The 14,723-nt window shown below is 43.1% G+C and overlaps 1 protein-coding gene across 6 annotated transcripts in view; it reads left to right on the top strand.

Annotated features, from left to right (window-relative positions):
• Window positions 1–14,723, top strand: part of LOC106882427 (cytochrome P450 26B1) — a 33,661-nt gene that overhangs the window by 4,021 nt on the left and 14,917 nt on the right. For 5 of the 6 annotated variants that reach the window (XM_014933102.3, XM_089347596.1, XM_014933101.3 and 2 more), the window contains one exon: window positions 13,681–13,895. In XM_014933102.3, coding sequence (XP_014788588.1) covers window positions 13,681–13,895 — 215 coding nt within the window. Of the gene's footprint in view, window positions 1–369; window positions 422–13,680; window positions 13,896–14,723 lie in introns of those variants that run through there. The other variant, XM_089347595.1, reaches the window with a different exon arrangement.

Here is a 14,723-nt window from a genome sequence, read left to right as displayed (position 1 = left end):
TTAATTATTTTGGCCTAGCTAAAGGCATCTGGAAAATGTAAAACTGCTGTCAGAGAAAAACCATTGTTCCACCGTGGCAAAAGTTCTGTTGCAGTGTTAATTTAAATTTGGCTATGGTGGATCGAATCCACTTCATGCATGCAAAATCCATTACATATACTTCGATTTTGTGTTTGGATTGCAAGATTTTTTTAATGTGAATTCGTGCGTTGAAGCAAATTATACTGGGGAGAGTTATATTGTCTTAATACCTTATGTTATATGGACTGTTAGATATGTAATTCGTCTGACGTTCCATGCGTCACTGTGGTTCGTTTGAGTTCATTGTTTCATTGTTGTTGTCTTGTGTGACTGTCGTAGTAAAAAGTCATTGATATATATATGGCGGACATGACTTTTGTTTATTCATAACGAACATTGGGTGAGTGCGTTTTTTGTATGTAATTGAATAATAAATGTAATAATTAAATTTGTATAACTCGTTGTGTTATCTCTGCTAGTCTTCCGAGGGAAATACAACAGAGTTTATTGGCGTCGACGATAGAATACATGCTTACTTTACCGTAAAATTATTCATCGTAATAACAATGGCTGAAAAACAGACAGTAGAGCTTATTAAATTGTTTAGGGAACAAATGGACAAGCAAATGCAACAACATCAGAGAGATATGGACGCTCTGTTAAAACTGTTTGGTGCTCGACAAGTTGAAGGCGATCCTAGTGGCTATTTTTCAGCTGCTTCGACAACGGTGTCGATTCCACCATTTGCTGCATTTGATTCAGCGACAGAACTATGGCCTGATTACTGGTCAAGATTCCGTACGTTTGTGGCTGCTAATGCTGTACCTGAAAAACGCATGGCACAAGTGTTCCTGACCAATCAGACCGCTACTGTTTACAAGCAACTTGCTAATCTGGCTACCCAACAAAATCCGCCTAAAGATATCAACAACTTGATAATGGACGAAATCGTTGACTTCATGAAGGAACAGTTCGACCCAAAACTTCTCATTGTGAGAGAGCGTTTCAAGTTTTGGAGTGATATGCAGCGGAAGCCAGGCGAAACTCTCCAGGAGCTGACAGCACGTATACGCCAGGATGCAGCTACCTGTGATTTTCCAGCGATCACCAACCCACAGGATGAAGCTCTGAGACAGAGATTCATACGTTCAGTCAATAATGAAGCGGTTCTGAAGGCGCGTTTTAAGATAAAAGACACAGAACTAGATTTTGCCCGTGCTGTCCAAGTTGCCATCGAGACTGAAGACGCAGCAAAGGTTGCAAAAGAAACTGTATACGGTTCCAAAACCAAGCAGGTGTACAAGGTCCAACAGAACAAGAACAAGAATAAGAGTCCTCAAAAGAAACATCAGCAGTCTTATTCCACAAACCAGGAGAAATGCTACCGATGTGGAAAGGCCCACAAAGCAACAGACTGTCCTTTCAGGGAAACCAAATGTCATTTTTGTGACAAAAAGGGACATTTGCAAGCGGTGTGTAGGAAAAAACATCAGCAACGCAATGGCCATTCACAAACTCCCGTGAAAAGAATCACAAAAGCTGAGCAAGTCAAGGCGATCCTATGTGAAGTTTCCCGAGATACAGTTTAATTGTGCCAGTAACAATCCAGAACAGACTGTTCACAATGGAATTGGACACTGCTACTACAGGCAATTTTGTTTCCTTGTCAGTCTGGAAACAACTTGGAAAACCAAAGCTGCAAGATGTCAAGCATCGCTATGAATCTGCCAGCAAGCACAACTTGCCTGTTCTAGGAACTTTCATGGGCCAAACCAAGGATCCAACAACTGGTAAGCAGGATCTTATACCTTACATAGTCACCAAGATCTCTGATCTTAATTTGCTGGGTCGGAATGCTATCCAGACTCTGGGAATTTCCGTAGACACTGCTCTAGGTTTGAAAAGCATAGACAGCCAAGCCAAGAGGGAAGGTGCAGAAGGGATATATCCAAAGACCTCAAGTGAGCCCTATGTTTCCCTGCAGCAAGATTGTCACAACATGTGTGATGAATTTCCAGATCTTTTCAAGCAAGAATTGGGATGTCTCAAGAACTTTGAACTGGAAGTGAAGTTCAAATCGGACGCAACACCAGTCTTTCACAAGGCACGTCCGGTCCCGTTTGCTCTTCGTGATGACCTGGCCAAAGGTTACGAAGAAGGCATCGCCAAGGGAATATGGAAGCCAGTCCAGTTCAACAAATACGGAACGCCAGTGGTACCGATTCGTAAAGCACATGCTTCAAGCAACCTGAAGCCCAAACTACGGATTTGTGGTGACTACTCTGTGGGAATCAATGACCAACTTGCTGATCACCGTCATCCAATGCCACTCCCTGCTGAACTGATGCAGAAACTCGGAGGTGGATTCTGATATACAAAGATAGACCTTGCTGATACCTATAATCAGATCAAGCTGGCTCCAGAGAGTCAACGCAGACTTGCACTCAGCACTCACCGTGGAGTACTCCTGCAACAACGACTCCCTTTCGGAATCAAGTCAGCACCTGGTTACTTTCAGGAGATCATGGAAAACCTGACCCATGATCTACCTGGAGTGGCAGTCTTCCAGGATGACATGCTCGTCAGTGGGAAAGATGCAAACAGTCACCTAAACAACCTAAAGTGTCTGCTCACACGTCTAAGCGACAATGGACTCAGATGTCGCCGTGAAAAGTGCCAGTTTGCACTACCCAGTGTAGAATACCTTGGACACATTTTGTCGGCTGAAGGGATCACGAAGGGATCCAAGGTCGAAGCAGTCTTAAAGATGCCATCTCCAACGAACGAATCAAGCTTGAAATCTTTCCTAGGTTCAGTTCAGTTTTATGGAAAGTTTATCCCAAACCTAGCCAGTATAGCAGAGCCACTCTATTGCCTTACGAAAAAGTCAACTATTTGGAAGTGGGGAGATGAGGAACAGTCAGTTTTTGATCACTTGAAAGATGTACTTTCATCGAGTCAAGTTCTGATACACTTCGATCCAAACAAAACTTTGGGACTGGCTTGCGACGCATCAAACGTTGGTATTGGAGCAGTCCTGTTTCACCGCTATCCTGATGGAAGCGAGCGCCCAATATCCAATATGTCCAAGACTCTCACTTCTGCACAGCGTAACTACAGTCAAATTCAAAAGGAAGCCCTAGCTATCATATTTGGCTTGCAGAAGTTTTACCAGTATTTGTACGGTCGTAAATTCGTACTCGTGACTGACCACAAGCCACTGACATCACTATTCAGTCCGAGGAAAGGGACGCCACTTCTCGCTGCTAACAGACTAGCACGATGAGCCCTGTGGCTGAACCAGTTTGACTACACCATTGAATATCGGAAATCAGCAGATCATGCCAATGCAGATGCCCTCAGTCGCTTGCCATTCGGTGATGACAACGACTTTGACAGAAAGGAAAATAGTGAAGACATAGACATGGTGTGTGCCATCAAAGCTCTTAGTATTCAAGTCCAACCTGTAGATGCTAATCTCCTCCGTCAAGAGTCAGGAAAAGATCCAGTGATATCTACAGTGATGCGCTACGTCCGTGAAGGCTGGCCACCAAAGAACATGGAGATCAATGACGAAGTCAACAAGTTCCGTAAGTTATCAAACTCACTTAGTATCTGCCATGGATGCCTTATACATGGATCTAGAGTTGTGATTCCACATAGCTTGCAGCCAAAGATCCTCAATCTTCTGCATCTTGGACACTTTGGCATGGAACGCATGAAACGACTAGCAAGAACTGCTGTTTATTGGCCTGGTATCGATGCTGCTATAGAGATAGCCAGTCGAAGATGTGATTCGTGTAACGAACATCAAAGGCAACCATCTAAGCCTCCAGTTCACCCATGGATGTTACCAGAAAAGCCGTGGAGCCGCTTACATCTGGACCATGCAATAAATTTTATGGGTAGAGATTGGCTGGTGATCACAGATGCTTATTCCAAGTACCCATGCATTCATCCTACTTCCTCCACGTCCTCCAAAGCCACTTTAAATCTGCTTGAGGAAGACTGGTCACCGATAATGCACCAACTTTTACGTCTGAGAAGTTCCAGAGCTGGTGCAAAGAACTTGGGATCACACACCTGACAGGGGCACCTTACCACTCAGCTACCAACGGAGCAGCGGAACGTTTGGTGCAGACCTTCAAACAAGCTCTGAGGAAGTCTTCTCTTCCGCCGACACGAGCACTTCAAGAATTCTTGATGCAGTACCGGAGAACACCGACATCCTGTGGATTCTCTCCAAGTGAACTTTTGAATCACCGGCAGATACGAACAAGGATTGATTCTCTGCTGCCATCGCCAGCACACATTGCTCAAGGCAAACAGTCTAAGGAAGCAGATAAGTCTCAGGTGACTCCAAGCTCGGCTGATGTCGCTAGAGTTATCAGGCAGTACAAGGCCGGAGATCCTGTGTATGCACTATACTATGGACCTCGCCGAGACAAAGATCCCCGATGGGTACCAGCAATCATTAAGAAGTCATTGGGTACTCGCTGCTTTAACGTGAAGGTCATACCTCATGGCCCGATGTGGAGACGACACTGGGAACAGCTGCGACCGCGGTACACAACTGAGGAAGACAATGAACCTGGTGATGCAGAAAACACTGTATTTCAATTTGCAACAGATCACCCGATGGAGATCTCAGAAACTGTGCCACTAACTCAAAGACAAACCAGACCCAAGACCATGTTACCCAGACGATCCAAGAGAACCCGTAAAACCCAAGAGAGACTTTGCTGTTAATACTTCTTGTGTAGCATCAATTTCAGTGGGGAGGTGTTATATGGACTGTTAGATATGTAATTCGTCTGACGTTCCGTTTGTCACTGTGGTTCGTCTGAGTTCATTGTTTCATTGTTGTTGTCTTGTGTGACTGTCGTAGTAAAAGGTAATTGATATATATATATGGCGGACATGACTTTTGTTTATTCATAACGAACATTTTGTGAATGCGTTCTTTGTATGTAATTGAATAATAAATGTAATAATTAAATTTGTATAACTCGTTGTGTTATCTCTGCGAGTCTTCCGAGGGAAATACAACACCTTATTATCTAACATACTCACTGGTTCGATTTCCATTCATTTATTATTTATATTTTCTCTTCCAAAGTTTTCGTTGATTTTGCAACCTTATCAATGGACGTTAACTCTGTCCGTTATTAGAGATGCGTTCTTTGTCTGTCTGTACGCATGTGTGTGCCTGTGTATGCACATATGTATGCATGTATGTGTGTGTGTGTGTGTGTATGTATGTATGTATGTATGTATGTATGCATGCGAGTGTGTACGTATGTATGTATGTATTCTGAATATTCATGTGTTTGTGTATGCATGTATGTGTGTGTACCTCTATCTCCTTGTGTGTGCGTGCGTGTGTCTATGTGTATGGGTATGTACGTGCGTCTGTTATGTATAGATGTGTCTCCATATGTCTTTGTGTGTATGTTTGTGTGGGTATATGGTTTCCGTCTTTGTGTGTGTGTGTGTGAGAGAGAGAGCTTACCTGTCCGTATTACCTATGTATCTATCTGTTGTTGTTGGCACTCCGTCGCCTACGACGTCGAGGGTTCCAGTTGATCCGATCAACAGAACAGCCTGCTCGTGAAATTAACGTGCAAGTGGCTGAGCACTCCACAGACACGTCTACTCTTAACGTAGTTCTCGGGGATATTCAGCGTGACACAGTGTGACAAGGCTGACCCTTTGAGTTACAGGTACAACAGAAACAGGAAGTAAGAGTGAGAGAAAGTTTTTGGTGAAAGAGTACAGCAGGGTTCGCCACCTTCCCCTGCCATAGCCTCGTGGAGCTTTAGGTGTTTTCGCTCAATAAACACTCACAACGCCCGGTCTGGGAATCGAAACCGCAATCCTATGACCGCGAGTCCGCTGCCCTAACCACTGGGTCATTGCGCCTCCACGTATCTATCTATTTACTTACCTATCTAAGAGTTCAGGAATGGAATAAATAAGATTCGAGCTACATATGATTCATAGCGCAAGTCATTTGGGAAAGGAATCACATTTATGCATCACACGCACGCACACACATGTACGTGTGTAGTATATATATATATATATATATATATATATATATATATATATGGGAGAATATACAAAAAATAACAACAGACGAGGACAGGTGGTGTAAATAACAAAAGTATATATTAGTATGACGCTCGGGAATACGGAAAGTCTTTGACGTTTCGAGCTACGCTCTTCAACAGAAAGAATACGGAGACAAGGAGAAAAACACGGAGAAAAAAAATTGAATAGTGTTCAGTCAACGGTCAATCATAATATATATATACATACTAGCAAAGTAGCTAGTTGAAAAATCTCAATAAGAGATGAAAGTAGTAACTATACTAAGAAGCAATTTTTATCCCCATAAATCCTGTACCCTCCTTGCAATACACACAGGCTGCATGCTGCACCAGTAACCAGCTATCCGAGGATCTGCCTGGGGTTAAAATGGTCGTAATATCAAACAGTCATATCCGGTGTCTCCAGTCCGACCCCTCCACTTCACACATCTTCCCTAACCGACCCCTCCCCTCCTTCAAACGAGCCCACAACCTACGAGACCTCTTGTTCCACAGCTTCTTACCCAACTCTCGTCTCTCCCACCTCCCAACACCATCACACCACACCACACTACACCATACCACACAACACATCACATCACAACACACCACCACGCACACACCAGCACTGACCAATTCTCATCCCCACATTTTCACATCTACACATATACACACGCACACGTCAAGATCACCAGCCCTCTTTCACACGCACATACATACTCTCTTACACACGCGCACCTTCGTTTTGGGATCACTACCATTTTGTTATCTCCCCTTCTTCTTAGCTCTCTTGTGTGACCCCTCTGTCCGGCATCCGCCATGCTAGATCGCTAACCACTACACACATTTTTTTCTCTCCTTGTTTCTTTCTGCGTTCCTTTCTGTGGAAGAGCGTAGGCTCGAAACATTAAAGACTTTTTCAATTCCCGAGCGTTATACTAATACATCTGTTTGTTTTCTACGTCTTTTGTTTGTTTGTTTTTGTGAATTCTCCCTACACACACGCACACACACACACACACACACACACACACACACACACACACACACACACACACACACACACATATATAAATCACAGGGTAGCAAAAAAATTTTAGAAATTTTATTTACTACTAGTGGTCCAGCGAGAAGAAAAAATTAGTCAAATAGACTATATATTATTCATTTAAAATACAAAGATGCTTATAATAGGACATCTAACCCGCCAGAAAGTGCAGCCAAAAATTCTATACCACAATTAGGGATAATTTCGAAAGGGAATGAAAAATAGGTGCCAAAAGAGCTTACCGTAGCGCATAAGCGCATTCATATGGCGATCTGTCAACGCTTACTCAACCGCTACAATGATGAAGGCGAAGTTGTTTTCTTTTTCTTTTTTTTTTTTGAAAGAGAGAGAGAGAGAGAGGAGAGAGAGAGAGAGAGAGAGAGAGAGAGAGAGAGAGAGAGAGAGAGAGAGAGAGAGAGAGAGAGAGAATAGTGATAGGAGATAATAGCTTTGATCCAGAATCCAAAAGCAGAGTATGGAGCAGAAGTGATACTAACTTTAGGGACACAAAGGGGCCTATACTGGAAGAGTCTTATACATTACTTGGAAAAGGGTCTACAGTCATTTGCGTAGGCTCCAGTGAAATACTGAGACATGAAAGTTGAACGCGGCGGGATTTGAACTCAGAAAACAAAGAACCGGAACAGTTATTGCAAGGCATTTTGTCTATTGCCACATTTATTCTGCCCTTGTAGCACCCTATGGCTATATATCTATTGTATGTATGTATGTATGCATGTATGCATGTATGTAAACTAGCAATTCGCATCAAATGCCGAGGTCTGTTGTCAAAGGAAATGTCATTGTTGCACGATAATACACTCCCACGTACGGCTGCCCACCATTGACACCATTGAAAAATTGGGTTTCGAGTTACTCTCTTTTACTCTTACTTGTTTCAGTCATTTGACTGTGGCCATACAAGAGCACCGCCTTTAGTCGAGCAAATCAACCCCAGGACGCATTCTTTGTAAGCCTAGTACTTATTTTATCGGTCTCTTTTGCCGAACCGCTAAGTTACGGGGACCTAAACACATCAGCATCGGTTGTCAAGCGATGTTGTGGGGGGGAACACAGACGCACAAACATACACACGCACATACATATATATACATACATACATACATACATACATATATATATATATATATATATATATATATATATACGACGGGTTTCTTTCAGTTTCCGTCTACCAAATCCACTCACAAGGCTTTGGTCGGCCCGAGGCTATAGTAGAAGACACTTGCCCAAGGTGCCACGCAGTGGGACTGAACCCGGAACCATGTGGTTCGTAAGCAAGCTACTTACCACACAGCCACTCCTACGCCTGAAACATCCTGCATATAGACTAGATCTCATCCCTTCCGACTATAACCTCTTTCGCCTACTTAAACAGCCTTCACGAAGTCATCGATTTGCTGCGAGCGAAGAAGTGCAAGAGTGGTGCATAGAGCTATGCGACTAACCGAAAACCTGCGAATAAGCAAGCTTGTGGGCCACTGGAAGAAGCGCATAGTAAAGTAAGGAGAGTATGCCGAAAAATGATATAATTGTTTAACCTTTGCTTTTGTTCAAATAGATTTCAGAAAGAGTGCTTGAAATTACGCACACACTGGTGAAGGCGCATGGCTCAATGCTTAGGGTGTTGCACTCATGATTGCGAGATCGTAGTTTCGATTCCAGACCGGGCGTTGCATTTTGTTCTTCAACAAAACACTTCATTTCACGTTGCTCTGCGATCATTTCGTCGTCTGACATGTGGCAGGTCATGTTCTTGTACAGGTAATGTCGATCTGGTAGAGGAAGTGAGCTATGGCAGGAGAGTCCATGATGTGTGTATGTGTTAGTGTCTTCTTGTGTTGATATCGTGAGATAGTTGTAAACGAGTGTCACCGTCCTTCGTTTCCACTCTTTCGTTAAAAGAAAGAAACGTCGTTAGAATGAAGAAATATTACTTTAACTGGAAACAGAGGAGGGTTGGCGACAGGCCGGGCATCCGGCTGTCGAAAATCTGCCTCAACAAATTCTGTGCGATCCATGCTAGCATGGAGAATTGGATGTTAAAACGATGCTGCCGCTACTGATGACGATGATGATGATGATGACGACAACGACTGCATTATTAAATGTGTACTTACTTTTTTAAATACCATAAAGGTATGGTTTGATCAAGATGACGCTTCTAGGTTGCTATATTTAGCAGGATAAACTATCACATAGAGGCTGCCTCGTTAGCTCGCTTGTCTTCCACAGGACAGACAATTTCATCATCCACTGGCGTCTTCATCTGCAATCTCCTATTACAGTCCACATAGCAAACAATATTATCTTCTGTTCATGTCTACAGCTGCAGCCTTTTATTTACCGTACAATTGTTACTAGACAGAGAGTAATTCCTCAGTTAATGCATCTCTGATCACAGAAACTGTTTAAACATAGACTAATATTGAGCGTAATAACAAACTCTGTGAAATTATCGAACCTTGAAGTAAGTCATCAGTTTGTGACGCAAAGTACGACGTTAGATTTTATAGAATGTTTTCGTGTTATTTTAGGTAATTGAAGTAATCACTGAAGAATAGAATTAAAGGATGTATGTGTGTATGTGTATGTGCGTGTGTATATGTGCGTGTATGTATGTGTGCGTGTATGTATGTGTGCGTGTGGCGCGTGTGTGTGTGTGTTTGTGACATGTAAGATAAACAATGTTAACATATACAAACAGAGTTTTTGTGCAGTCAGATTTTTTAGTCAAATGTACACGTCAACGGGTTAGGAAAAAAGTAACTGAATGATATTAGTTGCGCTCGGATTGTTTTCAAACACACACACACACACACACACACACACACACACACACCATACGTGACAACTGGAGAAAATAAAAGGCTACTTTTCAACTGAGTAGTCTGAGACAAAAGAAAATAAAATGACCTACTCCAGGACGTAACGCACTGTCTGCCTCGGGAATCGAACCCACAGCTTTATGATTATGAGCTCAACCACTAGACCACAAACTTCTATGAACAAGTATTTGAATATGTATGTATACATATATGTGCACGTGCGCTCATGTATGTGTGTGTATGTGTATATACATACACGCATCCACTCCCACATCCCACATACATACATACGTATATATATATAATATATACGTATATATATATATATATAATATATACGTATATATATATATATATATGTGTGTGTGTGTGTGTGTGTGTGTGTGTGTGCGTGTGTATCATGGTACAAATTTAATTTGTGGTCCGTGGGAAGAGCCATTCTAACGATGCGTCCTGCCCTAACTCTTCGAAACGCTTAGTTTTAGAATGGTGGCAGCTGATGAAGGAAATGTTCTCTATGTAGCCTGTGTGTTTTCTGTACTCTGTTTATCATTTTGTCCACGTTTTTTTTGCAACGTCCTGTACCCAGATACGCATCTATATATATACATGTAGATGTAGGTATGTACATACATGTACGTATACATGCATTTTCTCATATATTATTTGTATTATATATATATATATATATATATATAGAGAGAGAGAGAGAGAGAGACTGTTCTCATTTAACGACCGATCTATTTAACGACCATTCGGAGTTACGACGAACTTTACGAGACGTCATTACATACTTTACAAAATATAAAAACTTAAAAACTGTGACTGTTGTATTGTGCGTTGTACGAGATATGCCGTCGTGACGGCAGCGCATCCCGAGCACCCAGCCTCACCCTCCGACATGCTCGCTCTCTCACTCTCCCGCCTGTGGTCAGCCAGGCAACACAGTGACGCTCTCTGTACCTATATTACTATTTCGTTTCTTTTTTCCATTATCTCTTGCACCCCATACTACAAGATGCCTCCAAAGAGGAAGAATACGTATTCACCTGCAGCAGGAAGCGCCAAGAAACAACGGAGAGCTATTGATTTTGACACGAAAATGAAAATCATTACAGACTACGAAGGCGGGAAAAAGGTGAGAGCTATCACAGACGATACGGGCCTGGCACATTCTACCATCTCTACTATTTTGAAGGATAAAGTTAAAGTGAAGGAGGCAGTCAGAAGTTCGATAGGCTTTAAAGCATGCATCAGAAGAGATCGGAAAGGTCTCATTCACGAGATGGAAAAGTTGCTGGCAATTTGGATTGACGATCAGATTCAAAAAAGAATTCCGATGAGCCTTCTCACTATCCAAGCAAAGGCACGCAGTATTTTCAACACACTGAAGGAGCAACAGGAAGAAGAATCAACTGAGACATTTACGGCAAGCCATGGCGGATTTCAACGATTTCGGTCGAGATTTAATCTGCATAATCGTAGCATCAGCGGTGAGGCAGCGAGCGCCGATGTGGAAGGAGCAGAGAAGTTCCTTCTCGACACTGCTCCAGGACATCCCTCAACATCAACCAACTATTGACCTTTTTGCAGAGTCCTTCCCTTCCACTGCAGTCCCTCCCCCATCGGCTTGGTGCTCTCTAGGTGCCCCAAACACTGACCTTGCCTTTGAGTCCATCTTCCAGTCGAAGGTGGCTGCCCTTGAGCAATTGCTGAAAAATATTGAAGCTATCGAACCCCATCAATTTTTTTTTTTTCATATTTAGGAATTACTCTCGATCCCTAAGCTTCAATATTTGCTCAGAGTTAGCTCATCTTATCGATTTCAATCGTGCCTCCAACGCTTCGACAACCCAATCTTTGAGAAACTCGAATGCTTGGTCAACGTCAGACTCTCTCCAATGTCCCGCAATCAAGCTGCATTGCCCAAGCGATTTGGAGGCCTTGGTCTTCGTAAGTGTTCGTCCCTCTCTCTCCCCTGCTTCCTTTCTTCCACTCACGCCTGCTCCACCCTAGTGAGAAAAATCCTCTCCTCTCCAACATGGACCAGTTCCAACAGGGAGTTGGATGAAGCTCTCCAGCACTGGAAGGAATTGGACTTGTCTGCTCCTGAGAAGGTGGAGGAGTGTCGGAGTCAGAGAGCTTGGGACAACATAATTTCGAAGGCCACCTTCGATTCCTTCTTCATTCAGTCGTACCAGTTTTCAATGTGCCGCTTACTGTCTGCTAGCGCCAAATACTCAGGCAATGTTGGTGGCCTACTCAGCATAGACGAACTCCGTGTCTCCATTGCCTTCAGAGTGGGAGCTGACGTATTCACGGGTTTAATCTGTCGCGGAAGGCTCCTCGACTCCACAGGCCTCCATGGCTTTTCTTGCCGCCTGAATGCTGGTCACTTCGCGCGTCATACGGAGTTGAACCTGACACTCAAGAAGAGCTTGGCCCAGGTAAGCATCCCCTTCATTTTGGAACCATCTGGATTGTCCCGATGTGATGGGAAGAGACCTGACGGCCTCACCCTGTGCCCCTGGTCGCAAGGCAGAGACCTTGTCTGGTATGTCACAGTTAGAGACTCCTTTGTTTCTTCTCACATCCTGGACACTGCAGTCAGGGCGAGATCCATAGCTTCTGCAGCCGAGCGGAACAAAATCCTGAAATACCGCGATCTATCGGCCAACTACATTTTCCATCCTGTGGCGTTCGAGACTTTTGGTGGGGTCGGACCACTAACTGCGAGATTCCTGTCTTCACAGTACCTGCTCGGAATTCCAAATCCCTATTCTTTACGTTACACACACACACAACCGACGTCTGTGAGGAACTGAGATGTCGTTGTAGCAGGCTCCTCGACTCCATAGGTCTTCACAGTCTGTCTTGCCTCCTAAATGCTGATCGTTTCACTCGTCACACCCAGCTAAACTTAATCATTAAGCGGGCCCTTGCTCGGGTTAATATCCCCTCAGTTCTGGAGCCGGCGGGATTATCCAGTAGTGATAGAAAAAGAGTAGATGGTCTTACCCTTTGTCTCTGGGTAAGAGGTAAGTGCTTCATCTAGGACGTCACAGTCTGTGACCCCTTTGCTCCCTCCCACATCCTGGATGCTGCGGTAAACGGAAGGGTCACTGCTTCCGTAGCCGAACGGAACAAAATCCTTAAGTATCGAGACCTATCAGTGAACCATTTCTTCCAGCTTATGGCATTTGCGATGTTTGGATGGGGTTGATCCGCTAACGGCGACGTTCCTGTCGTTGTTGGCGGCTCGCCTAACCGAGCAGTCAGGTGATGCCCGTGAGGGTGGTTGGCTATTCCACTGCTCCAGGACATCCCTCGCCGTCGCCCATGGTAATGTCGCGAGCGTGTTGGCTTGCTCCATCCAGTCGGTTCCGCTGAACCTTGCGGTACGCGACCAATTGAGGCACTTGGTGCTGAATTGTGTTTTTTCCCTTTTTTTTATTTTCTTTTATTTTCTTTATTTTTTTCTTTCTCTTTCTTTATTCCTCTTTTTCTATTTTTCTTGCTCCCGGTTTTGGATTTGCATTTTTAATATGGTTTTATGTTATAGATGTATCATATACATACTTATATTCCAATAAAAGTTTATTATAGGAAACAAAAAAAAATTGTATTCGTCCTGCTTGTTAAAACAAACCTATATACTTTCTCTTTCCAGACCAATTTTCAACAATGACGTCGTTATTCCAGTCCCTGGTGGAAAATACTTCCAGTTATATCTTCTATGCAGCCTCTGTCATCCTCTCACTAGCTTTAATCTCCATATCACATTGTTTTTACTTTCGTTTGATCACCAAACTGTATAACTTACCACCTGGTACCATGGGTTATTTCCCTTTGATCGGAGAAACGCTTACCTTTTTAAAGTTGAAGGTGATTCATGCTTTATTTCTTTTTTATTTAATTATTTCTTTTGGTTTAATAATTATTTTTATTTTTTATTTATGTTTTATTTATTATTGCTTGTTCTTTAACCCCAGATCAGCACTGATCGATTAAAACAATGATCACAATAATCTCAATAGCAGCCATCACATCTTTTTTCCTTGCATTACCCAGCATATCCTCTCTACCAGGACAAGTCAGTAGTCTTGCACCTCAGCTCTTGGAGAGACTGCTTTGTTGCTGGTTACAAACAGAAGCTGCTTCTCCTGGTCGGCAACTTCTGTGGTTTGATTGAGGATCTGGTTAAGATCCTCAGGTTCTGGTTCAAGTTAGACCACAATTTGGAGAGAGAAACAGAGAAGAGGTCATGAGTAGGATTGCCAGTCTTGCTCAGAAATGAACCAAGAGGAAACTGTTCCTGAAAGACCAAGTGAGAATGGTGAACGCCTTCATTATTTTGGTGGCTCTACCATCAGACCATCATGACTAGTCAGATGAAATATCTGACCAGATCAGAGCACATACCCTTTCACTTCTTGTAGAAAAGACAGTTTTCACTACTTGGTAGAGCTATCATCTGCCAGCAAACACTCAAGGAGGTCTTGAAATGTTTTCTTTGACAATGCCCAAAAACATATTGAGACTGACACATCTGAAGAGATTCCTGGATATGACAATGGTAAATAAGTTTGATAGCCTTTTCTGTAAAACATCTTCCTACAGTTCATTTCTTTAACTGACCTGCTGTCTTGGACCAAACACTGACCGAGGTTCGGTGTTCGGCATCTGTAATATGCCAGTCACTCAGTGCATTCA

Source organism: Octopus bimaculoides, chromosome 2, assembly GCF_046866305.1.
Source record: "Octopus bimaculoides isolate indiv1 chromosome 2, ASM4686630v1, whole genome shotgun sequence".
Taxonomy (NCBI): domain Eukaryota; kingdom Metazoa; phylum Mollusca; class Cephalopoda; order Octopoda; family Octopodidae; genus Octopus; species Octopus bimaculoides.
The sequence above is the reverse complement of the archived record's forward strand: the minus strand, read 5'-3'. Positions and strand labels throughout refer to the sequence as shown.